General features: G+C 38.6%; 1 protein-coding gene across 2 annotated transcripts in view; it reads left to right on the top strand.

The window, feature by feature from the left end:
- LOC105489455 (ADAM metallopeptidase with thrombospondin type 1 motif 16) overlaps positions 1–25,731 on the top strand; it is a 181,162-nt gene that overhangs the window by 50,611 nt on the left and 104,820 nt on the right. For both annotated transcript variants that reach the window (XM_011754286.3, XM_011754287.3), the window contains exons 7-10: positions 1,680–1,839; positions 3,362–3,467; positions 11,802–11,939; positions 21,663–21,816. In XM_011754286.3, coding sequence (XP_011752588.2) covers positions 1,680–1,839; positions 3,362–3,467; positions 11,802–11,939; positions 21,663–21,816 — 558 coding nt within the window. The remainder of the gene's footprint in view (positions 1–1,679; positions 1,840–3,361; positions 3,468–11,801; positions 11,940–21,662; positions 21,817–25,731) is intronic.

Below are 25,731 nucleotides of genomic sequence, written 5' to 3'. Positions count from 1 at the left end.
ATTTTTATTAAGATTTCTATGGACTCTCAAGTGCGTTTCCCTCACTGCATGCTTTAAAAACCCAGATTACGCTGGATCTTGGTAGCAGTGGGTTAAAGATCCTTTGCCTTCATTTGTGACCCCTGTAAATGCATAGAGGTGGTCCCTTCACAGTGAGGATGGACATGAACACCTCGCGGCATAAGTAATGGGGAGGCATTATAGGCACAAAAGGCTCTCACTTCCATTTTTCCCCAAGCTAATCATTGACTGGGTGAAGAAGAGTGGGTGCTGGACAGGAGCCAAGTGCCCAGCCTCAGCTCCACCCTTGCTGACATTTTCAGAGTCTCCTTTTAGCCACAGTTTTCTTATTTATAAAACAAAGAATTTTTTAGATGAAACCTGAGATCATTCATAAGATCTAAGACACCTTCGATGTTAAAGTCCTGGGATGCTGCTCTTTTTCTGTGCAGGGTGGGGGCATGTGTGGACGGGCTATTTCTAGTCTGACTAGTCAGGGAAGATACCACCTCATTGTCTTTTGTGTGAGTGCGCAGTTGGGGAGGGGGCTGCTGAACATGCCGGGCTTCTCAGGTGACAGGTTAATTATTCCTTGTATTAAAACATTTTCACCTTGGAATTCATCCAAGCTGCAAAGAATAAGCGAGGTTATCGTTTGATCGTACACCTGTGTTAACTTTAATTAATGCAGTTTTCCTGGAAATCACCTGCTAAAGAACGCAAGGCATGCCCCCGTGTTTATGTGTAGCATTTAACTTGGGTATATTTGACTTTCTGGAAAAACAAAATAAACATTTCAGCAGAAAACATATTCAGTGACTGAGAGAAAAAATTTCAATACAACATTCTAACAGTGAAAGCTTTAAACAAGCCAGTGTCCTGAAGTTGAGGTAATTAAACCTGGTGTTGTCCAACCAGCCATAGGAAACTAGAGCATGCCGGTGAATAAGATTCAAAAAACTTGGTGCAGCCTGGTCTGATGCATGTTCTTCTATGTCTCAAATTCTTCCGTTCCCAAGAGTTCCAATGTTCTACACCCTGTTACTTCATTGTTGTGTTATCCGAACTTGATAGAGACAGAGGAAGTTGAACATGGCTTGCAAAGTCTCCTTTTAGTTGCAGTTTATTTTCCAGATATAAAGCTTTACCAACTGACCTACCTCCTCTCAGAAATATACTGCCTTTGAAGAAAAGATATTTCATTGAACACTGTAATAATAAATATTAAAAGACTTATTTATTGGAAATCCCACTTGCTTAATTTGGTTATGAGATAAACATATTGCTGTCTAGACGTGTTTTTGTATATGTATGTGCAAAGCCAGGTATAAATGATTCTGTGGCTTTACTTAATTTTGAAAAGTGTTTTTTAAAGATTTTTGAATACAAAAAGTTCATGCACAGAAGTAATCTTTCTTGGGTCATTGAACATGCATTCAGGATCGGCCAGATACATTTCAATTGTTTATGTATGGAACTAGAGAAACGTCCATAAATGTGTACACTGGATCTGTACAGGTTTTATAGAATACATAAAATACATGCATTAACTTATATGCCATCCAGATCCAGCCATGTATTTGAAATCCAGGTCAATGATAGTTTGCTGTGATGCCAATGCATTATAACATGTTTTCTCTCCATTATCATGGGGTCCTTGGTCCTTGTCTCTTGCACAGCCAGGGCTGGTGATAAGTCATCACGCAGACCACACCTTAAGTAGCTTCTGCCAATGGCAGTCTGGATTGATGGGGAAAGATGGGACTCGTCATGACCACGCCATCTTACTGACTGGCCTGGATATATGTTCCTGGAAGAATGAGCCCTGTGACACTTTGGGTGAGAACCTCCAGCAGAGTGTGAGGACCATGTGTGGAATGAGCACCCCTGGCCGTGGCACAGTGTTGAGTATTTTTGCCCTTGTTCCTTGTTAATAAGCAGTAGCAGCTTCTTAGTGAAGGTGTAAAGACCCACTTCCCTGTACAAACTGTAGCCAAACATAGAAGTGTGTTTGCATTCATCAAGAGTGATTATTGAGCAAGTGAATGTCTCTCACAGATTTCAGAGTTCCTATCTCTTCTAACATAATAAATGTATTTTTTTTCTGTTTCTTCTAGTGTTTGTGAGGATGGGGTGGGTAGATCGAAGGCTTTCTCATTATCTAGTGGAAATAGTACATTGATGTGTATTTGTGGAGTTACTATGACCATATTATATTTCCTGTTTTTTTCACTTCTCTGTCTGTGTCTCAATCTTAGCAGTGTTTCAGACATTTACAGGGCTGGGTGTGACTTAGAGGCAGCACTTTGGGATTTTTCCAGATGGTCTGTGTGAAACACTGTGCTACTGACCAGGACTCTGCTGAACATTTCTTCTAACTATCCATTTCTTCCCAAGTTCTTAGGGAGGAAGGGGTTTTATTTATAAAAACTTTTAGATAAAACCCAATTTAACAGCAGTTAGTCTTATTGTGTAAAAACAAGTTAACGTGGTGTCCTGGCTGCTTGTCCTTAGACAGGTCTGCTTACCCCGTTGGCTCTTGACTGGCCTCTGAGAACTCAGGTTGTAGGATGGCTCCCACTGCCCTACCTCCAACCAGTGGCTCATTGTGCCTACGTTGTGTGTACAGTGTGGTTGCCTTCTGAGGGTCTAGAATTCTGGCACACTTCAGGCAGTGGGTGCCTATGTGACCAGCTCCCAGAGAAAAACCTGGACCCCGAGTTTCTAATGAGTGACGCTGGTGGACAACATTCACCGTCACTGTCACTACTCGTTGCTGAGGAAGAGAGCACATCCTGTGTGACTCTGCGGGGAAAGGACCCCTAGATGTGTGTGCCTTTTTTTCTCCTGACTTCTGCCCTTGTGTTTTCCCTTGGCTGATTTTTTCCTGTATCCTTTTGCAATATTAAATAATAACTGTGAGTGGGACAAATGCTCATTATGACAGATGTGAATCATTAAAGCCGGGGGTGGTCTTGGGGACCGCCCAGCACACCCGTTCTCTACAGCACTTTTTCACTTGGTCTTTTGGGAACATAGATGTTTAGAATAAGGCAAAGACTTTCCTCCATCTGCAATAGATTCCCCTCTCTGTTTTGCCCCAGTTAGAGCCTGCACCAGGAACATTACATAGAACCATGAATTGTGTTCCACAATACAGAGAGTCCTTGGGCTCCCTGGAATGGAATCCCTTCCCCTACGTTATCAAATGCCCTTTATATGGTTATCTAAGTGCTTCCCATTACATATTTCCCCATATGAACACAAGAACTAAATTTCATTAAGGGGAAGAAAATAAATATACCATGCTTTATTTTATTACAACACTGCTCTGTATTCTTTTGATCTTTGTCCTTCATAGGATTTGCACCCATAAGTGGAATGTGTAGTAAATATCGCAGCTGCACGATTAATGAAGACACAGGTCTTGGACTGGCCTTCACCATTGCCCATGAGTCTGGACACAAGTAAGTGCATCTCCATGGGAGGATGACGTCCCATGTGTTTTCCTCACTGGATGATTTCCATAGAAATATTGACTTATCACATCAAGTCCATGAAGGGAATTCACATATATCCAACGAGAATGCCATTGACAGTTATAAAATGCTGTCACTTAGGATTTCTGTTTCTATGTGCCACATCATGCAAATTTTATTTTTATTTATTTACTTATTTTGAGACAGGTTCACTCTGTCAATCAGCCTGGAGTGCAGTGGCATGACCTCAGCTCATTGCAATATCTGCTTCCTGGGCTCAAGCAATCCTCCCACCTCAACCTCCCAAGTAGATGGAACTATAGGCATGCACCACCATGCTTGGCTAATTTTTGTAATTTCTGGAGAGATGGGGTTTCACCATGTTGCTTAGGCTATGCACATTTTAAAGCCACAGCAATGTACAAGTTTCCATGTCCCTGGGTCTTTCTCTGACACTCCTGTGTACACCTGTGCCTAAGATTGAGGATAGCTGTATCTGCCCCTATTCCTCTGTCCTGTGTTTTGAACTTGGTCTGGTGGGCTGATCTCATTCCGTGGTTGGGTGCTAACAGGGGACTCTAAATGATGAAGAACAGTGTCAACCCTCCCATTGCTTCCTGTTGTTACCCTCGTGTTTGTGTTCTTGTATGTATGTATGTGTGTGTGTGTGTGTGTGTGTTTGTGTATATATATTTACAATTTATAGAGATGCTATTTTTCATTGGTACTCCAAGCAGAGTTTGGAAGCATGGGTACTGACAAGAGATCGGGCAGGCCTCTAGGAACTGATTTGCCTCTGTTACTCCACCTCTGACTGCACCGTTAATGGTTCTGAAATAAAAGTCTCAGGGAGCCCCACCAGCCTGGGGGCTCAACACAGAGGCCAGTCCTAGGTTGGTGGCCTCAGCAATGGGCAGTGGGTCATTAGTGTTTTCACCTTACATGAAATGCTTACAATTGTAGAGTGAACAATTTCTAGCAATTATGTGTGGAAACTATTATTCTTAATACAATTTCTGGGGCTAAAAATTCTGTGAGCTGCTTTACCTTGAAGTGCCATCTATTAAATAAAAAATTCAAGGGCCCACTTGCTGCCCAAGCAGCTGGAGACTTCCTGCAATCACCCTGATTAATACCAGAACCACCAGCTGGAATGCAAATATTTTCCTGCTATGCTGAAACAATACTTGAAATTTCTCCTAGAAAAATTTACAACCAGGAATTGTAAGTTTTTATTTTTTTTAAATTTCAACCTGATTTTATTGGCAAAAGGAAAACCAAGGCAAGTGTTTGTGATTTGTGGTTTTGCAAAGCTAACTCATCCATTATTGGAAAATGGACTGAGGCCTCAGACTTGTTCAAAGCAGTGTGTGTGTGTGTGTGTGTGTACGTGTATGTGTGCGTGTGTATACACATGCGCTTGTGTTTAATGCGAAGGTTCTGCACGCTTTGGCTGTGTGCAAACTGATGACCTGAAAAATGAAGCTTCATATCTTATTACTGATCCCTTCATCATTGCAGGTAATGATTGACTATTTCATTGCTTAGAAAATTACACCTTCACTTTATAAAGCTTTCAGCTGAATCATAGTTGTATTTTTAATAGTCTGCTAGAGTTAAAACTTCAAAAACCCTCATTATTGTAACAACATGAAGCTCTTGCTGTCCTCTGAACCATACCTGAATTTAATTAAACAATCAAGGCAAGAAATATTTAAGTCACTGAGGGCTGAGCCAGTGAACGTTTGATAAGCAGTTGAGATATGGGCATTGGCAGTGCCAGCCGTTGCAGGTGGTGAACTTAGCTAAGTTAAACTCGAGGCATCCAACACAAGGCCCTCAGTGGGTCTTCAGTGCCAAACAAGTATCGATGTTGGCATTTATTTTTCTTAGAAGTCAGTTATTACTATTTCCTTTCCTCACTCAAATTGGATGTAGTTGGAAAAAGATTTTCTCCAAACAAGAAAAAAAATGTTTTTTCCTGGAAGGTCAGAATCTAGATGTGAATAAAGAAAGAAGCTCAGTCGGGCACGGTGGCTCACACCTGTAAACCCAGCACTTCGGAAGGCCGAGGTGGGAGGATCACTTGAGCCCAGGAGTTCAAGACCAGTCTGGGCAACATAGTAAGACCCCATTTCTACAATAAATTTTAAAAATTAACCAGGCATGGTAGTGTGCATCTGTGTAGTCCCAGCTACTTGGGAGGCTGAGGTGGGAGAATCTCCTGACCCCAGGAAGCTGAGGCTGCAGTCAGTTGAGATTGCACCACTCTACTCCAGCCCGGGTGACAGAATGAGACCGTTTATAAAACATATAAAAATAAGCCCTACATGTGGATGAAGGAGAATCCCGTTGCTAATACAGGATTAACTGCCAGAAAGTATCAGATCCTTCTTGAACACCTGACTTCTTCAAGTTCTCTAAAACAGACAACCTGGAGCTTGTCAGCGAAAACCCTTCTGCCCATGTTGAGAAAATAGGAAATATATTGTATTTATCATGTGCTAAATGCCAAAATGATTGGTACTAATAGTAACGGTAGTAATGGTAATGACAATAGTAATATCTGCTTTTTGTGGAGCACTTTTTGTAAAATTCGCCGAGCAATTTCACGTACAGCTCAAACCATGGAGACCACTGGGGACAGTCCCTCTGTTGCCCTCGCTAACTTAGGGGAGACTGTGTGGAATATTCAGCAAATGTGTATGAATGGAGTAGGGGAATGAGTGATGCAGGGCATGAGCAAGCAACACGTGAGGAGTAAACATTTCAAATGAGTTGTTAGCTGTGACCACCACTTCAAATGAGAAAGCTTGTGATGTGTAAGACTCAATAATAAAACTCCATGTATCTTAGTTGAACTGAACTGAAGATAAACACATTTGTTCAGTTCATTTATTTAGTGAGTTTAATTTTTGGAAGAGGGAATGGTAAGTTTGATGCATGGAACAAACATCAGAGCATCAGCAGTCTGCTTTTATCAATGAGCTCCAAGCAGAGTCAAATTTTTGAGTTCTGTAATTCAAGAATTAAAAAGCAATTCTGTATTTATTATGACTTTTCCTGTAAAAAACATGTAAAACATCCTGCTTCAAAGGTAAATTTTACTTTTTCAGTGCTGTTGACATTCAGAGGACATTATTTGGGATGGAGGAGTACTTCTGCATGCCTGCAAGCCATAGGTTTCTAATCTTTAACTCAAATAAAGATTTTAGTTAGTGTCCATCCAATCTGTGCTCCTAAATTCCATTTGTTTTTTTAATCTCAAAATGTCATGTAGTTTATTCTGGGGAATGTGACCTAAAAATAGAAATTACTAAGAACAGGTGTTTGGATTTGTGTTGGAAAGAGAGGAGCAGAGACTGGAACCAGAACTGAGATATGTATTCTCCTGTAGTACAACAGATTGAATTGGGATTTGTATTAAGCTGGTGGTAAAAGGAGAGTTTCCTGGTTATGTTAAATCACTTGACACAGGACATGTGGTTTGCTAATGCAGGTGCTGAAGCACTGGCACAGATACACCAAGGCCTGAACTGCGCCTTTGGGAGAATATGTCATCTGTGCATGAATCCATCTGAAAAATTCCCATTTGCTAAGGGAAGTCATGTCATTTGATGGGTGGGGCTCTGGGATTCAGATTCTGGATCAGCACAGTGCTACCACAGGCTGGTGGTGACCAGGGAATGTCCCCTTAACAGCTCTCACCTACGTTTCCCATCTGCAAAATCAATAGAGCACTATTTGCTCCGTAGTTCATATATGCAAGTGTAATTTAGGTTGCATTGTTTGAGCTGTATACATTCCACTTATATAAAATAGGCTTAAATAGCTAAGTTGCATTATCATTTGAGACCATTAAGGCTCTATTAAAACAAATGTGTTAACTGTGTTCAAAAGTATTCATTATTCATCAGTCTGTCTCTTGCATTTTCCCTAGTTTATGGGCACAGTTTGCATTCCGAGAGCAAGGCATTGTGTAGGAGTCTATAAAAAGACTTGTGATCTACGCCCTTTGAAAGTTTAAGAGAAAAGATTAAATAGATATGCCACGCAAGAGATCAAGTAATGAGAGCTGTTGGTATTACAAGAGACCACACAGGGACGATCAGGGAGGCCTTTTTAAAAGAAGCAGCATTGGGCTGGGCATGGTGGCTCACTCCTGTGAATCCCAGCACTTTGGGAGGCCAAGGTGGGTGGATCATGATGTCAGGAGTTCAAGACCAGCCTGGCCAAGATGGTGAAACCACATCTCTACTAAAAAATACAAAAATTAGCCAGGTGTGGTGGCAGGTGCCTGTAATCCCAGCTACTTGGGAGACTGAGGCAGAGAATTGCTTGAACTCGGGAGGTGGAAGTTGTAGTGAGCCGAGATCATGCCACCACACTCTAGCCTGGGTGACAGAGACAGACTCCATCTCAAAAACAAAACAAAAAAAGCAGCATTGGTGTCACTATTGGTGTCACTACTAGTTAACCTGAAAATACCATTCAGCTCACCCACAGTCACTAGCGATGCCCTTTTCAGTATTTGATGATGACAAGTGCCTCCACCCCGTTTGTGGCTGTGCTCTGTCATCAGTCTGGAGCATCTTCCAGTGCACCTGGCAGGCACATGGTGATTTTCAAAGACTTGAAGAATATTGGAGAAAGCCAGCCCCTCTAACCATCATCTGGACTGAGGATTGTTAGGCTGCTCTCTGGGGAGCTGTGGTAGGTCAGAGCATCACTTCTTACCATTTACATTGGTTGTCTTTCCTCTTAGGATTTCTTTTCTGTTTCTGTGTCCAACAAGTATTAGAAATCCGTTGACATTTGGCCAGACCTTCCCATACACGTGCGTGCACACACGCATACCCACCATGAATGGCACTTAGGTGTTATGTGACTTGACAAAGACCCCATTTGGATCATAGAAGGGAATAGAAGTTTTGAATTTTCCTTGTGATGTGCACAGTCCCAGGCATTCTGTACAGTTCATTAGGAAGGTTTTACTATCCCATTTTATATATAACGAAACCAAGGCTTGGAAGAGGTCAAGTAATTTGCCCAATATCAAGCAACTTGTGAATGACAGAGCCAAGGCCCTGACTGAGGTCCCTCCACCTCCACAGTCCATGCTCTCTCCCATTATCTTCCCTGACCATGTCCCTCAGTTCCCCACGACTGCTGTCTTCAGCTCAGCCTTCTGCCTGTCATGGAGGATGAGCTGTGCTTCTCCACATGCCTGCATGAAGCCTGCGTCAGGGCTCGGGGCAGTTCAGTCCTACCTGTGGTTGCCATCATTATGCCAAGGGTAGACTTTGACATCCAGATAACATTGGCCCATGGTTCCTTTAAAGAATGTCTCATGTCCTTAACCACTACTGCCTGAACAGCCTGAAATAAGTGATACAGCTTCTATGAACACTTGGTTGGCTGTTCAGCATTCTCAGTATGTCATTAATAATAAACAAATACTTCCCAAGAGTAATTGAATCACTCAAAAATATTGTAGAACACAATAAAAGCATGACATTGAAATACAATTCCCAAATTCAATTTAATCTGAAATTAGGTTTATGTCTGGGTATGTTATGGCTGGAAAGGTTGTCGTTTCTTCACTCAACAAACATGAATAGAGACCTGTTATGTACCGTCAAGTCCACTGGCAGTGGGTTAGTTAAGAGGAGTCTCTGTCTTTTAGAAACTTATGAACTAGTAAGGGAGAAAAAGATAAAATATATTTACGATTTTAGCAAATGGGATGATAACCATTTTAAAGTACTATGGTGCACAGGAGCAAGATACATTCTCTGGTCTGCATAATTTGAATATAGTTATATTTCTTTGTTGCCAAATAGCAACCTTATCTCAAAATGTGTTCTATTCATTCTTCTGTGATTTTATTAATGTTGGTATTAAATGCGATCACTGTGTGCTACTTTTATGCTGATCTGCTGGCATTCATTGCATTACAAATGTGGGCATTGTACTGATTGGAGACACAAATTGTGAAATAGTGGTGCTGAGATTTTGGTGGACATCAGAATCACCTGGGGGTGTGTTAGAATATGCCCCAAAGCCAGGTCCTAACCCTCAACCTACAAAATTAGAACTATACCACTGCAGGCTTGGGTAGCTACATTGTGCTGTGTATCTCTCAGATGTTGATGCATCAGAGTTTGAGACTTGATACTAGAAAAAAATCATTGAAAATACTTTAAATGTAAAAGTTGAAGACCAAGATTTCCCCAGACTTGGGACATTGTGGATTTTGAATTCCTTAGAAAGATAGGTAGACGCGGTAGCAAATTTCTCAAGGGCAATTTCTGGACCATAATGTGTCTTCTTTATTAGCAGCTCAAGGGCCAGACAGGGGAGGGTAGTTTGGTATTTTGTGTTCCCCCTTTTCTCCCTAAGGCAGCCTGCCATTTGGGATTTCAGCCTGAATCTTTTTCACAGCCATGACACATTTCCTCTGCCATGCGGTTCCTCTGGCCTTGATTAATTGCCTTTAATAGAACTTCAGAGAATGGGTGGAGGCTAAAATGACTACATCTACATCATCCTTGGTACTGATCAGGAATTTTGCAGAAATTCAGCAGTGTTTGCACGCCAGATTTCCTTGGATACAGTCTTCAATCACATTCAGGTTACACTATTACATGAATCCTGGCTAGGCCCTGACACCAAAGTGTCCAGGCTTCAGCCTTGACTCTGCAACCCTGGATGAAGTCTCTCTCCAGTCCTCGGTCTTGCTGTCTTCATATTAAAGCCACCTTATAGAACTGTGTTGAGTTTTAAATTAGAATATAGGTTACAAGCCTACCATAACAGCTGTAAAATGGTGAGTGCTTATAAATGTTGATTATTTTCTAGTAATATATTACTAAATAGCTCTAAGCAACGCAGTTAAATAGACAAATGTGTCTTCAGCCTAGGTAACAAGTACAGATTCTCTTGACACCGTTTGGAGCTGACTTTCCCCTACATTGGTGTCTTCCTGTCCCTGCTGCCTTCTGTCCACTCCTTATGGAATTCTTGGCAGCATAATGTCCCCCATAACTAGAAACCACCATGTCCTTCTTTGCTTTCCCTCTCTCTTGTCTTCCTCCTTTTCTCTGCATCTTACCAATGGGACCCTGTGCTCAGGGAATCCATACAATGACTAGGTGCCAGACGTTAATGGCAATAGTGGCTTAGCTCTGACAGAATGTATTTACCTTAATGGGAGGTCTTCGGAGCTATAACATCTCCCAAGGAAGTATGTTGTGTTCTTCTAGGATAATTGAAAATGGGATCATTGAAATGAGCCTTGAGTGCACTCAGGGCTCTCCTACAGCTTTCACTGGTTAAGAAGAAGAAGCAGACCTGCTGGTGAGGGAGGTAGCAGCCCTGGAAAATGTGATTCTCCCAGGTGCACAGCTCCATTTTCTCAGGTGTTATTAAGTGAGTGTTGATTGGCATCGTGGGCTCTGAACACCTCTGATGGCCCCTATTAAGGGTTCCTATAGCTGCTGTAGCTTGAGATGTACCTGTACTCTGAGCCAGGTGTGGATCTCCAAAGTGGTGTGGTTTTCACATAAAAGTAACCCATGCTGCTTCAAACGACACCCACAGATACATTCAGCCATAGTCATCTGTTGGGTTTCCGTGGAGCTACTCTCTCCAAATAGACAGAGGCATGCAGGTCAAGCGCTGCCCATCCATCACAGCCTCCAGTAGTGCAGGCCTAATAGTTTGAGCTGGAACATCCCCAGGTGGGGCTAGAGACAGAATGTCAGCCCATGTGAGTTGCAGTAGCTGTTTGTAGTTCCCAAATTGCAGTGAGCATCAAACTCACCTGGGGAGCTTGTTTGGAAAGCTCAGACGCCTGGATCTCTCTTTTCTGAGTCAACAGTTCCTGGGTAGAAGTCTGGCATCTATATTTCCAACAAACACCCATGGAAACTCTAACGATCCTGCTGAGCAGAAAAGAGTGTGGAGAAAAAGAAGCAACATTGAGCAGTGTTAGCCTAATCAAGAAGATCCCAAGTTCCTCCACCCCATTCAAAACTCAGGCATCTGGACATTTACTCTGCTTTGATATTGGTGTACACTCTCAGGCAATTTGGTGGATGGTCCGTTCTTCAGAAACTGTCTTTGAACACATGAATATTCTCAACCAGTTGGCTGTTGTGGCTTTTATTTTTGCCTGCCTAGCATACAGGGGTGAGGGAGTCTCACAGTCTTGACTTGTAATTGTTAGAGGGTATTAGATAATTTAAGCTGGTTTTTTTTTTGTTTTGTTTTGTTTTGTTTTGTTTTTTTCTGAAAGAAACATCTCTCTCTCTCTCATAGCTTTGGCATGATTCATGATGGAGAAGGGAACATGTGCAAAAAGTCCGAGGGCAACATCATGTCCCCTACGTTGGCAGGACGCAATGGGGTCTTCTCCTGGTCTCCCTGCAGCCGCCAGTATCTACACAAATTTCTAAGGTAGGAACTCTTTGAGCTGGTCTTGTGATCTTTCAGTGCCTTTGATGCTCACTGCCTGGTTCGCCAGATCCTGTGCAAGCAGCCCCAGGCTGTGCTTCCTGATGTGGTTCCCTTCAAAGGTGTCTTGAGACATTCAGTTGACCTAAGAGTTTGCTAAAAATCTCCTTAGAGTATGGAGGCCTGCTGGCTTAATCCAACATTGATTCAAAGGGAATCAGTGGCTTGAGACTAAAAGGGAGCCATAAGACACTCACCAAAATATTTGTCACTAACATTTAAGTTTTACTATTCTCACTTCTGTAACTAGGAATCTTCAGGAAAGATCATACATGTACACAGCTGTATACACAATAATAAAGCATAGCTTTTTTTTGGTTTTTCTTCCTTCTGTTTAGTTTTTTCTTTCTTCTCCTTTCTTCCTTCCATTTTTTTCTTCCTTTCTTTTTTTTCCTTTCTCTCTCTCTTTCTTTTTCTACTAAATGCATTCCTCATTAGGTGAAGAAACTTGAGTATATAAACTTTAACCTAGCTCTAATCTGTAATCGTCAATAATATTTTTAGAAATTTTCTCTAAACACTTATTTAGGAGATAAAACATTAGGGAGGTAGGGTTTGACCCTTGAAAAATAGTAGATTTTAAAATTTCAGAGAAATGAGGAACTTTATGAAACATTCTTAGAACTGCTAGTTTATACACTATTCCCTGAATCTCTTTGGCTTTGAGTTTGAAGTTTGGTTTAAATCTTAAGCCAAAACTTTATTTCTGACATTACAGTCTAGTGTGGATTGGAATGTCTCTGCTCCACACAGTCCTTCAGAGACCCAGGTTTCTTCCATCCTGTGACCTTTCCTCTTCCAGGACCTAGTTCCCCACTGTAGCCATCTGGGGACTGAGGACAGAGAGAGCACAGGAAGGTGTGCGGGACAAGGGTGGTGTTCCTGGAGGAACTCATATGACCGCCCAGAAGTGCAGAGGGCATTGAGAAATGTCCTCTACCCATGTGCTGAGGTGACAGAGAGTCATCTGTGCCACATGATGAACCCCAAATCCTTTTGCAGAAAAGTAACTGAAACCTGGAGGGACCAGCTAGTCAGTGGCCAAATTGTGAGTAGAACCCAGCGTTCTGGACCCTAGAGGTGATCTCTCTGTATTTATCTCAAGGACAATGGATGCAGCCAGCAGAGGAAAAGCAACTCTGTTGCAATCATAGCCTTTATTATTGTTTTTTTTAAATCTTTAAGTACTAACAAAATCATTTGTTTCAGATACTAAAAAGATGAATGAGAGTGTTTAGAAAGCAGCTTTTATGTCTTGAAGATGACTGATCTGTGAGAAACAGCGGAGGCAGGGCACATGCTGGATCTCCATTCATGAGCTTTGAGTGGATGCCACATGCTGGATCCACCTAAACTCAACACTCCTCTTCTTCACTTCTGAACACAGCTTCTCAGATTGAACAGCAGTGCCAGGGAGAAATTGTGGCTTGATGTTTTTGCTCCTCATTGAAGACACACTGATTTGCACCTTTGCTGTTTAAGGAATACTGTTTCTTTGGTCCTAGCAGCGAGACCTACTCTTTTTTTTTTTTTTTTTTTTTTTTTTTTGCGACTGAGTCTCGCTCTGTTGCCCAGGCTGGAGTGCAGTGGCGCGATCTCGGCTCACTGCAAGCTCTGCCTCCTGGGTTCACGCCATTCTCCTGCCTCAGCCTCCCGAGTAGCTGGGACTACAGGCGCCCGCCACCTCGCCTGGCTAGTTTTTTGTATTTTTTTTTTTTTTTAATACAGACGGGGTTTCACCGTGCTAGCCAGGATGGTCTCGATCTCCTGACCTCGTGATCCACCCGTCTAGGCCTCCCAAAGTGCTGGGATTACAAGCTTGAGCCAGGGAGCCTGGCCGAGACCTACTCTTATTCAGGATGGAGGATATATTTATTCATTAGCCAGAAATTTATTTTGCCAGACACATAGAAGGACTGTGTTTGCTCTTAACAAACATACTGACTCACAGTAGTTCACTGATTCTAGTAGAGGAGATACACAAAAATGTTTCCTTATTTTCAAAATACACGAATGCTTGAAAATACTGAAGGGAAATGGGCTGTCATGTTTAGTCCTCAATTAAATTCATTCACAATGTTTTTGAAAATTGTATTTTTGAGATTCATCAAAGAAAGCATTCTTTATTCTTAATTATTCTTAATTCAAGGGAGTGTTCTAGGGGAACATTAACAAACACAACCACCTTAAGAATTTGGAGGAGATTTCACAAGAAATCACAAGATTACTAGTAAAGTTGAAAGTTAGATGAGGAGGAGAAGCAAATAAAAATTTAAAAATGAAGAACAGAGAAGGACACAAATGTAGATTCTAAGGAACTAGCTAGTTGTGATAGGAAAGTTTGAAATTTGACAAGAAAGGAATTATATTTCTATTATTAAAAAGTAGGACAACTACTAATACTTCCAACAAAAGCAAAGGTTTTTTTAAGTAACAGCTTTAATGAGCTAAAATTAATACACAAAAAGACACATATTTAATGTATACAGTAAGATGAGTTTAGTTGTTTGCATGACCAATGAAATAATCTCCACGGAGATTCTACCAGATTTGGCGGAAGAAAAAAATAACTTGGCAGCACCCAAGAAGTCCCCAGGCTAGGAAACCAGATTATCTGCCTTCCGAGTCTTTGTAAAGTACATGTCTTTTCAGTCAAAACTAGGAGCTAGTTATTCCAAACTGAGAACTAAGAGCAAAGTTCCCCTACCCTATTAGATCCTGTAGATTCTTCAGTGTTCAACTGGCCTCTCTGGTTCCTTTCACTGACCTACTTCTTTGTGTCCTACTTTTTCTTTTGTTTTCTTTCTTCCTTTTTTATTCATTTATTTAATTAATACAGCTCTTTTTTTTTTTTCTGTTGCACAAATTAAGTCTTCTTATTTCTAGGACACTATTTGAGTAGGATCACACCAGTACTTCTGTTGATTTTACTCCAGCTTACTTTCTGGTGGCCTGTTGCCCCAGGGCTCACCTGGGGCTCGGTTGCCCCTATGGCTGCCTCTTCCCTCATTTTCTAGGGATCCTGGCTTCCCATCTTCCCAGCCAGAATCTTGATCATCAGCCTCCAGGGGCTGTGTTCCTCTAGCTTGGTCCTTTTTGGTGTTCCTACTCCAAGGACGAAGTCAAGGTATGTTAACACATTAAGGAACAACTGTGTTTCATAGTTTATGCCACCCAGGATAAGTGGCAATAGTTTGGACAACATGTGTATCTTGGTAATATAAACCCATATTCTGGGAATATATACTTGATCATTTAAAAAAAAATTTATATTACCAAAAAAGACAATGTTAAAGCTATTCTACAACTGACATGATGTATAGGAGTACATTTAGCATTTGTTTTTCCCTGCATGGTATTCTCAGAGTCAAGCTGGGGATTGTTAACATTGTTTTTAGCTGTTTCTTGCAGCTGTTCACATTTTTCTCTGTGTGTGTGTAGAAATTCTACTTTGGGAAACAAGGAAGATTATTCACTTTAGGCTCAGCATGCTTTTATTTGCGTTAATGAGGAAAATTTGGAGTTTTCTATATTCCAGATCCTTTCTATAATTTTCTAGATTCAGAATTTTTTAACCCTCTTTTTCATCTTAATGGTTATGAGGAAGATACAGTAATACTTTTTCTACTTTGAAATATCCTCTGACAACTTAAAAAATCAGTGGATTATAATTTGGGTGTGCAGTGAGAACCAGCATAATGAAAGTCCAAGAAAAGTTTTGAAACTGCCAAAAAAATATAAGCAGACTCATGGAAAGAAGATAATTACATGCTCGGAGAGTAATTACTTTGAGGACATTGAAAATAGATTGTCATCTTGAAGATATAATACAGTCCTAAGAGTGATTATTAAGATACTGAAATTAAAAGCCATTTTCATTCTATGATACTGGAACACCTGAACTATAAGTTGAAGTGTGCTGATGTGTTTTTGTGTGAATCCAGCAAAACGCTTCTGTAGCATTTCAATGATAAACATTTATTTTCAGGGACTTTACTAATTTTTTCTGACCACATGAGTATAAATAAATAGGTAAGGTTTTACGTGCTTACAAATTTGTTTTCTTGAATGGTGAAATTTTCCAAGAAAGTCTCTTGTTGTCAAGTTCACTATTAAGATTCATTTTACTCGAAAACCAGTTGCAAATTGGACACTTCTACAGTGTGTTAAATCTTGACTTTTTCACTGACTTAATGAATCTGAGACTGTCTTGTTTGATTGTTTGCTGACTTTCTGATTTCCAAGTAATCAAAATACTGTTATATTCTCCACCAATTAGGTAGCTCTTTGGCTATGATCCCAACAATGAGTAAGGATAAATGGCTACCTTTTAAGATGAATCTGTTCTCGTTATTAGTAGTCTAGCATTTGATAGTGGAAAAAAAAAATATAAGGGAACTCAATTGGCCTGAAGTTTTCAGCACAACTTTTCTCTATTCTTGGTAGAGTTATGAAGGCTTGATACTTTTTTGGAGTGAATTCATCAACCGAGTCAATAAAGTCATTTGTCATTTTCCATTAACAGACACAGACCTCATCACATTACTCATGTCTGCATCCCGAAGGCCTGTGACTTAGGGAAATTTGAGCTCATTATTTAAAATTTCATGACAACAGGGACTCATCTTCAGTTTACTTTTTAAAAATTTAAGTCACGCTCTGCAGATCCGTGAAAATGCCAGCTCTCTGACCATATGAATCTGAACACATCAAAGCATGAGAATGGTGACCAACATCACAGGGAACTGGGAGTGTAAGTGGCGCCATACCCCCTACTACTTCTGTTGATAGGAAATGAGATCTGACCTGAGAGCCCATTAAGCGTGTTTTTGCACACAATGAAAATAAAACATTTCAATTCACATCCTGCTCTGAGATACAAGGCTCATCTTAGGTCATGGCTAGTTGTGTCTGCAGTGCTAGTGTGACTCTAAGACTGGAGGGTAGGCACTTTCCTGCAGAGGAGAGAAGGACCGAGGGAATCAGGTCATGTCTTGCTCACCCATGTCTGGGAAGGTCTTGACCTTGACGGGTAATATAGCCTTTTCTGAGGGCCCCAGTCTTCTTAACTGAAAAATGATGGGATATAACTAAAAGATCTCTCAAGCTCTTTAACTCCTGACATGGAACACTGTATATTGGAATCAGGAGTTATGCACCATTGTGCAGTTGTGAGACTCATCCTTGTTCCTGCATCTAAATATAGCATTAGTCTACTTAGTTTGTTGCATGTAACTTACATACTAAATATATAAATATACTAAAACTTATTCAATTTGTAATAGACATTTGAGTTTCCAATTTTTGGCTAGTACAAGGAACAGCACTGTGAATATTCTCTTGGTTTGCATATATGTCTCTGAGTATATATAGGAATGGAATTTTCAGAGTCATAAATATATATGCACAGGTGCAATAGACAGTACTAATCAGCTTTCCTAAGTGACTGTGTGAAGTTACACTCCCAGAAGTGTTTGTGAAATTTTCAAAATGGTTTCAAATCCTTCCCAACACTTGGTCATGTTGATATTTTTCATTTTAGGTATCTGGTAGTGTGAAATTTCATATCAATGTATTAATTAATAAGACTGAATACATTTTATATGTTTAATGGCCACTTGCGTAACCTTCTTAGTAAAGCGCTAAAATCTTTTGTGCATGTAAAATAAGGAGACCCTGTTGTTTTTCTTCTCTCTTGATGAGAGTATTGTATACATTCTGAATATAAACATTTTGTCCCATTCTGACATATATGTATTATAAAATCTTCTCTGACTCTGTGACATTTCATTTACACTTTTAATGGTGGCTTTGCTAAATAGAAATTTTTATTTCTTTAATGGAGTCCAAATTATTGATATGTCTTTAGGGTTGGTGCTTTTGTACTCTGCTAGAAAAAAAAAAAAAAAAAAAAAAAACCTCTACTCGTCCCAAAGTTGCAAAGGTCTTCTTCCACATGATCTCCTACAAGTTTTATTGTTTGCTTATCATATGTAGACCACTTAATTTTTGTATATGGCGTGGAAAAAAGTCAGCACTCATTTTATCCATATGGTTATTGTGGTCGATTGTTTTTAAAATGGCTGAAAGGATTTTCCTTTCTGCACCCACGCTTTTGGTGGCTGGACCATTTTGCATTCTCACTGGAGGTAAATGAGAGTTCCTGTTTCTCCATGTTCTCATCAGCGTTTGACATTGTCAGTGTTTTGGATTTTCTCTATTCTAAGAGGTGTGTAGTGGTGTCTCATTGATGTTTGAGTTTGCAATTCCCTAATGACATATGATGTTGAGATCTTTTTATATGCTTATTTGCCATCTATATCTGTTCTTTGATTAGGTGTCTGTTCAGATTTTTGTCCACTTTTTGTTATTCTTATTGTTATTTTCCTTTCTGCGCCCACACTTTTGGTGGCTGGATCATTTTGCATTCTCACTGGAGGTAAATGAGAGTTCCTGTTTCTCCATGTTCTCGTCAGCATTTGACATTGTCAGTGTTTTGGATTTTCTCTATTCTAAGAGGTGTGTAGTGGTGTCTCATTGATGTTTGAGTTTGCAATTCCTTAACGACATATGATGTTGAGATCTTTTTATATGCTTATTTGCCATCTATATCTGTTCTTTGATTAGGTGTCTGTTCAGATTTTTGTCCACTTTTTGTTATTCTTTTTGTTATTTTTATTGTTTTCTTATTCTTGGATTGTAAGTGTTATTTGTATGTTTTGTGTAACAGTCCTTTATTGGCTATGTCTTCTACAAATATATTCTCCCACTCCGTGTCTTGTCTTCTCATTTTCTTGACATTTATTTCACAGAGCAGACATTTTTTATTTTAATGAAGTACAGCTTGTCATTATTTCTTTCATTGGTTGTGCCTTTGATGTATCAAAAATGCCATTGTCATATCCAAGGTCACCCAGATTTTCTCCTATGTTATTTTCTAGGAGTTCTATAGTTGTGCATTTTATATTTAGCTCTATGATCCATTGTGAGTTAGTTTTTGTATGGAGTATAAGGTCTGCATTTACATGCATTTTTAAAATTTATTTATTTATCTTATTTTGTTTTTTGAAATGGAGTCTCACTCTGTTGCCCAGGCTGGAGTGCAGTGGTGTGATCTCGGCTCACTGTGACCTCTGCCTTCCGGATTCAAGTGATTCTCCTGCTTCAGCCTCCTGAGTAGCTGGGATTACAGATGCACACCACCATGCCTGGCTAGTATTTTTGTATTTTTAGTAGAGACGGAAATTCATCATGTTGGCCAGGCTGGCCTTGAACTCCCGACCTCAACTGATCCACCGTCCTTGGCCTCCCTAAGTGCTAAGATTACAGGTGTGAGCCACTGTGCCTGGCAGATTAATTTTTTTGCGTTTAGATGCCCAGTTGTTTCAGTATGACCAGTTTAAAAGGCTATCTTTTCTCCATTCCATTGCCTTTGCTCCTTTGTCAAAGATTAGTTGACTATGTGTATGTGGGTGTATTATTGGCCTTTCTATACTGTTCCACTGATCTATTTGTCCATTCCTTGTAACTTTATAGTAAGTCTTGAAGGTGGGTGTTGTCAGTCTTTGTTCTCTTCCTTCAGTATTGCTCTGGTTATTTTAAGTGTTTTGCCTCTCTATATAAGCTTTAGAATCAGTTTGTTTATATCCTTAAAACAACTTCCTTTAATTTTGATTGGCATTGCACCAAAGCTGTAGATTAAAATGGGAAGAACTAATCTCCTGACAAGATTGAGTCTTCCGATCTATGGACCTGAAATACCTCTCTATGGTTTTTTCTTTGATTTATTTCATCAGAGTTTTGTAGATTTTTCTCATGTAGGTGTTGTACATATTTTGCTGGATTTATATCTATTTCATTTTTGGGGTGCTAATATAAATGACATGTTTTTAATTTTCAATGAATTCTGTTCGGTTGTCATGGTTGTCACTGGCATGTAGAAAAGCAATTGACTTTTGTGTATTAGCCTTTTATCCTGCAACTTTACCATAACTTATTGGTTCCAGAAATTTCTTGGTGGATTCTTTCAAATTTCTACATAGACAATCCTGTCGTCTATGAACAAAGATAGTTTTATTTGTTCTTTTCCAATCTGTATACCTTTTATGTAATTTTCTTGCTTTATTACACTAGATAGTACTTCCATTACAGTGTTGAAAAGGAGTGGTGAGAGGAGTCATTCTTATTTGTTCCTGATTTTAGTGGAGAAGCTTTAAGTTTCTCACCATTAATTATAATGTTAACTGTATATTTTTTGTAGATGGAAATTCTCCTCTATTCCTAGTTTGCTGGAATTTTTTTATCATGAATAAGTGTTAAATTTTATCAAATGGTTTTTTTCTTCATCTATTGATATGATCATGTGTTTTTTCTTCTTTAGACTATTGATGTAATAGGTTACATTAATTGACTTTTGAATATTGAACAGGCCTTGCAGACCTAGGATTAATCCCACTTGGTCATAGTGTATAGTTCTTCTCATGCATTGTTGGATTCAATTTGCTAACATTTTGTTGAGAATTTTTGTATCTATGTTTATGAGAGATAAGAAAAACTTTCTTTTCTTGTGACATGTTTGTCTGGTTTTGATATTAGGATAATGCTGACCTCATCTTATAATTTAGGAAATATTCCCTTTGCTCTGATTTATTGGAAGAGATTGTAGAGAATTAGTGTAATTTCTTCCCTAGTCTCTGGTGTAATTCACAGAGAACCCATCTGGGCTATTTGTTGCTTTTTATGCACAGAGTCCTGAGCTCTGAAGCAGTGGAACGTGGGACTGGGGTCCTAGAAATGAGCCAGAAATCTTCCAATCAAGGTGGACAACCATGCAGAGCCAATTTTGGAGGATGATCTGCCATTGTTTATTATATTGTGATTATAGGTTTTTGTTTTTTGGTTTTCTCGGGGAAGGGCCTATTGAAATTTATAGGAGGGATTTAGTTGCTATTTGAAAATGAAAAAATATTTAAATACTCTTCACCAAATGCATAAATTATACCAAAGAACATCCTGGCAGAGAAGAGGATAATCTATTTATGGAAAAAGAAATTATTAGTTGGTCTTTAGCCATCTACCAATGAATTTTAGCAAGGTTAATTTTCTGCTTGACTTGGGGGCCATCAGAAATCATCCTGAACATAGAGCATTGCTGGTGGAAATCCAGTGTTCCATGAAGAACCTCTAGAATCTGGAAGATAATATACAGGTGTCCCTTACCCTAGAGGGAAAAAGAATAAAAAGCAAAGAAAGAAAGAAAATTCCAGTCTTTGGAAAAACTGTGCTTTATTTTTATAATGCCCATCTTTTGGTTGATTCTGGCAAGAAACGTGCATAAAAGGTGTCCATCATAAGAGCTTCTCACATTGAAAACTGGCTGTAATTATTCAGTTGCACTTTTCCTCATAAGTTTAAGAAATTTAATAAGTACAAATCATCTTTCTGGAACAAGTACAATGTATAATAAATAATTTCAGAAATTGAAGTCTCTGTATTTACATATAATTAAGATAAACATTATATTGTACCTCAGGAGACAAAAAGTTCTCCTCTTGGTATACACAATATATGCTGTAAAATTGCATGGGGTAAAAGGGCATAATTAGTTGTATGTCCTTTGGTTACTCTGTGGGCAGTTACTAGTAGCTCATCTCCTCTTTGTTTCAGCACTGCTCAAGCTATCTGCCTTGCTGATCAACCAAAGCCTGTGAAGGAATATAAGTATCCTGAGAAATTGCCAGGAGAATTATATGATGCAAACACACAGTGCAAGTGGCAGTTCGGAGAGAAAGCCAAGCTCTGCATGCTGGACTTTAAAAAGGCAAGTGATTATTGGCACATGCTCAACGCAACATGATTCATAAGACTGTTTTATTTAGTGTAACTGATGTTGATGTATTCTACATTTATTGGGTACCTACCAAATGTCAAATCCTGTATGTTAAGGCTGGTCCTGTATAACAGGGAACACATGTTTCACTGGCAAAGAAGATGACAGGAGATACTGTTGTGGGTATCAATTTTCATTTGAGAGCCGACTTGGCCTGTTAGGTTGGATCTTTCTTTCTGATTTATCATGTGGGAGTTCAGCAATAACGTTTAGTCAGTGTAAGTTGGCAAATTAATACTCTGCATTTTTAAAAATGGTTTTAAAAAAACAAAGTCCCCCTCCTCTCTCCCAATATAAGCATATTTTATTATAAAGCAGCAGCCTACCTAGGGCTACTGATTAATAAATTTCCCTCAAACAAGGTATTTATAGAGTTGTCTCTCATAGAAGGTAGTATCTACTCCGTCAACCCCAGGAACTTTACCAGAGTGATTTACTAACAGAAATTCCTCATGTAACACAGAGACATATGCTCTTGCTAGAAAGGGAAAATTGAGATTTAGGAACCTGCTCTATCAAACACAGGAAAAGCTACCCATAAATTAAATAAAAGTAACTATTTTTAAGGTTTCTCTTATTCTAGTTTATAATAAAATCAAGAAGAAATTAGAAAAAAAATATAGTCCTCCAGAAACTTGCACACATTTCAAAATGCATTGGGAATACTCCCAACTTAAATCTAACGTGATAATCTTCTTTCTTCTAAAGTCAAGCAGAGCTCCCCCAGAGTTCAATTCCAGCTCTGTGCCAGAACTGGATCCTTATCTCCTCGGCTGGGGAGTCCCAGACTGGAACAAGAGCTGTAAATCCGTCAGCAGCAGCAGCAGCCATTCTCAATAGTGCCTTTTCTTGTGGGCAGAAGATGTGAATTCCCTAAGAAATTTTTTTTTCAGTGTTACTCTTCTTTGTTTGTTAAGGAAAATGGACAAAAAATTAATGGTTTTTTTTTTTTTTTTCCCAAAGGTAGGATCTTCTAGATCATGCTTCTGGTTTCCATGGTAGTTAGCTTTGTGACCACGGACTGTGTCATTCATGGTGCCCTGGTGTCATTTGGAAAACATAGGCAATGAAAAGTTAAATGCAAGGTGCATTTTTATTCTTGAGGAAATATTTACATGCAGAGAAACACACTCATTTTACATGTGCAATCTGAATGTTAACAAATGTATTCTCCCATGTTACTGGCATCTTAATCAAGACACGTTTTATTTACATAAAGCCAGAACCTTCCCTGTGCCCCTCTTTCAACCCCTCCCTGACTCCAGTAAGTAACAATTATTCTCATTTCTATCATAATTGCTAAATGTTGCCTGCTCTTGAACATTATAATTACCTTGCTCCGTATATTAATATTAAAAGTAAATTGTATAATATTTCACCATGAATAAGTGTGATGTTAGCTGTTCGTTTTTATACAGATACCCCTTATCACACTGAGGAAGTTCATCTCTAATCCCAATTCGTTCAGAGATTTTATCACACAATTGTGTTGAATTTTGTCAATTTTTTTCCTACATCTATTGATATAGTTATATTGTTTCCTCCTTTGTTCTGTTACTGTGGTGAATTACATTGATTGATCTTTAGTTTTTTCCATTGGACTTTGAATGTTAAGTCAATCTGCATTCCTGGGATGACCTCACTAGGTTGTGATCTATTGTTCATTTCTATAATCTGCTGAGTTGATTTGCTAATATTTGCTCATGATTTTTACATTTGTGTTCTTGATTGATATTATTGGGAAAATTCTTTCTCATAATTTCTTTTCAAGAATTGATTATCAGAGTTGTGCTGACCTAATAAAATCAGTTGACAGTATCCCCTCCTCTTCTGTTTTCTTAAAGAGTTTGAAAAAGGTTGGTGGTGTTTCTTCCTTAAATGTTGATTAGAATTCACCAGTGAGTTCTGTGTATGAAAAGGTTTTTGTAATTACTGATTCAACTACACTAACAGATAAAGCGTTATTCAGAAGACCCTCCTAGCTAGACTGATCAAATTCATTGGAAAAAGTAAAGAAATCATTAAAAGTGACATTAAAGGAGATATTTTTTCAACAAATGACTATGAATTCCTTTAATTACTGTAAGATCTATAATGATATATCCTCTTTCATTCCTCGTAATGATAATATGTATTTTAAAATTTTTTTTTCTTATCAGTCTAGTTAGGAGTTTATCATATTAATCCTTTCAAAAACATCAATATTGGCCTTAATGTTAATTTTTAAAATTTGTTTGTTGGATTCTTTTCTATTTCACTAAGTTCTGTTTTGTCTTTATTATATTCCAAGGCTGAGTATGCATGTCTTTTTCGTGCTCTTTGAAGTAGCAGCTTGAATCATTGACTTTAAAACTTTATTTTCCTAATATAACCATTTAATATATGTAAAGCTATTCATGTCTTTCTAAGCACATTTGCTGTATTCTGAAAATGTTTACATATTGGGTTTTTAATATTATTAAGCATATCTTCTAATTTAACTAGTAACTTCTTCATTAACCAACATATTATGTAGAAATATATTAAATATTATTTAATTGCCAAATAATTCTCCAGATAGCTTATTAGTTTTGATTTCTAATTTCATAATTTTGTTAAGAGAATATACTCTGCATATTCTTTTGAAATGTATTGACACATATTTCATAGCTTAGCATATGATCTATGTTGGTGAACATTCTGTGGAGATTTGAATATAAATTCTGCAGTGGTTGGGTAGAATATTCAAGAAACAACTATTTTTAAAATAATATTTCTTACACCTTCTGCATCATCCATCATATTTCCTACTTGTTCCATCAATTTCACAAAGATGAGTGTTAAAATCTCCAGCAATGATTACATATGTTTCTATTTCTCATGTTAGTGCTATTAGTTTCTGTTTTATATATTTTGAAGTTTCACAATTAGGTGCAGATACATTTAGAATGGCTATGTCTTCTGACTCTTTTCACATTGTAAAATACCCTCCTTTATTGTTGGGTAATATTACTTTGCTTGAATTCTACTTATCTGATATTAATATAGCCACATCAGCTCACTTGGGATTTCTCTTTGCATGATCACTTTTTCCATTCTTTTACTTTCAATTGATGTGTGTGTTTGTATAAAATGTGTCTGCTGTAAACATCCTTTTGCCTAGTATTGCTTTTCTGTTCATTTGAACAGTCTCTGACCTTTCACCAGCATGTTTAATCTCTTTATATTTAATGTAAAAATTATACAGTAGATTTAAATCTACCATTTTGCTATTTGTTTTCTATTAGTCTCATTTCTGTTTTGTTTCTCTGTTCTCTTTCTTCTGCCTTCTTTTAGATTAAACTATTTTTTTAATTTAGTGTTTTACCTTGACTTGCTTTTTAACTGTACTTCCTTATGTTAATTTATAGTGGTTGCTTTAGAGATGACAGCATGCATCCTTAGAGCCTAGGTAGAATTAACGTTGTGCCTACTTTCTGCAAAATGCAAGGTCCTTACAACAAATAAGTCCACGCCTCCCTCTTTTTCAGTCATTGACATGTATTTCATTTCCCTGCAAATTAAATGCCACAAAATGCAATGTTGTAGTTTTTGTTTTAAAATAGCTGCTTTTAAATAAGACAAGAAATTAGACCATCTTTTATATTTACTGTTTAGTATCTATGTTTTCCTATAGGTCTGTTTCAAAGTGATATCGTTTCCCTAAGGCCTAAAGAACTTCCTTTAGTATTTATTCTAGCACATAGCTGCTAACCGCGAATTATCTTCAGTTTTCTTTATCTGAAAATGTCGAGAATTCATCCTCGGTTTTGAGGATGAAAAGTGTTTAGATAAATCAGTGAAATATACCTTTGGCTTATTGTAAGT

The sequence above is a fragment of the Macaca nemestrina genome, chromosome 6, assembly GCF_043159975.1.
Source record: "Macaca nemestrina isolate mMacNem1 chromosome 6, mMacNem.hap1, whole genome shotgun sequence".
Lineage (NCBI taxonomy): Eukaryota > Metazoa > Chordata > Mammalia > Primates > Cercopithecidae > Macaca > Macaca nemestrina.
The sequence above is the reverse complement of the archived record's forward strand: the minus strand, read 5'-3'. Positions and strand labels throughout refer to the sequence as shown.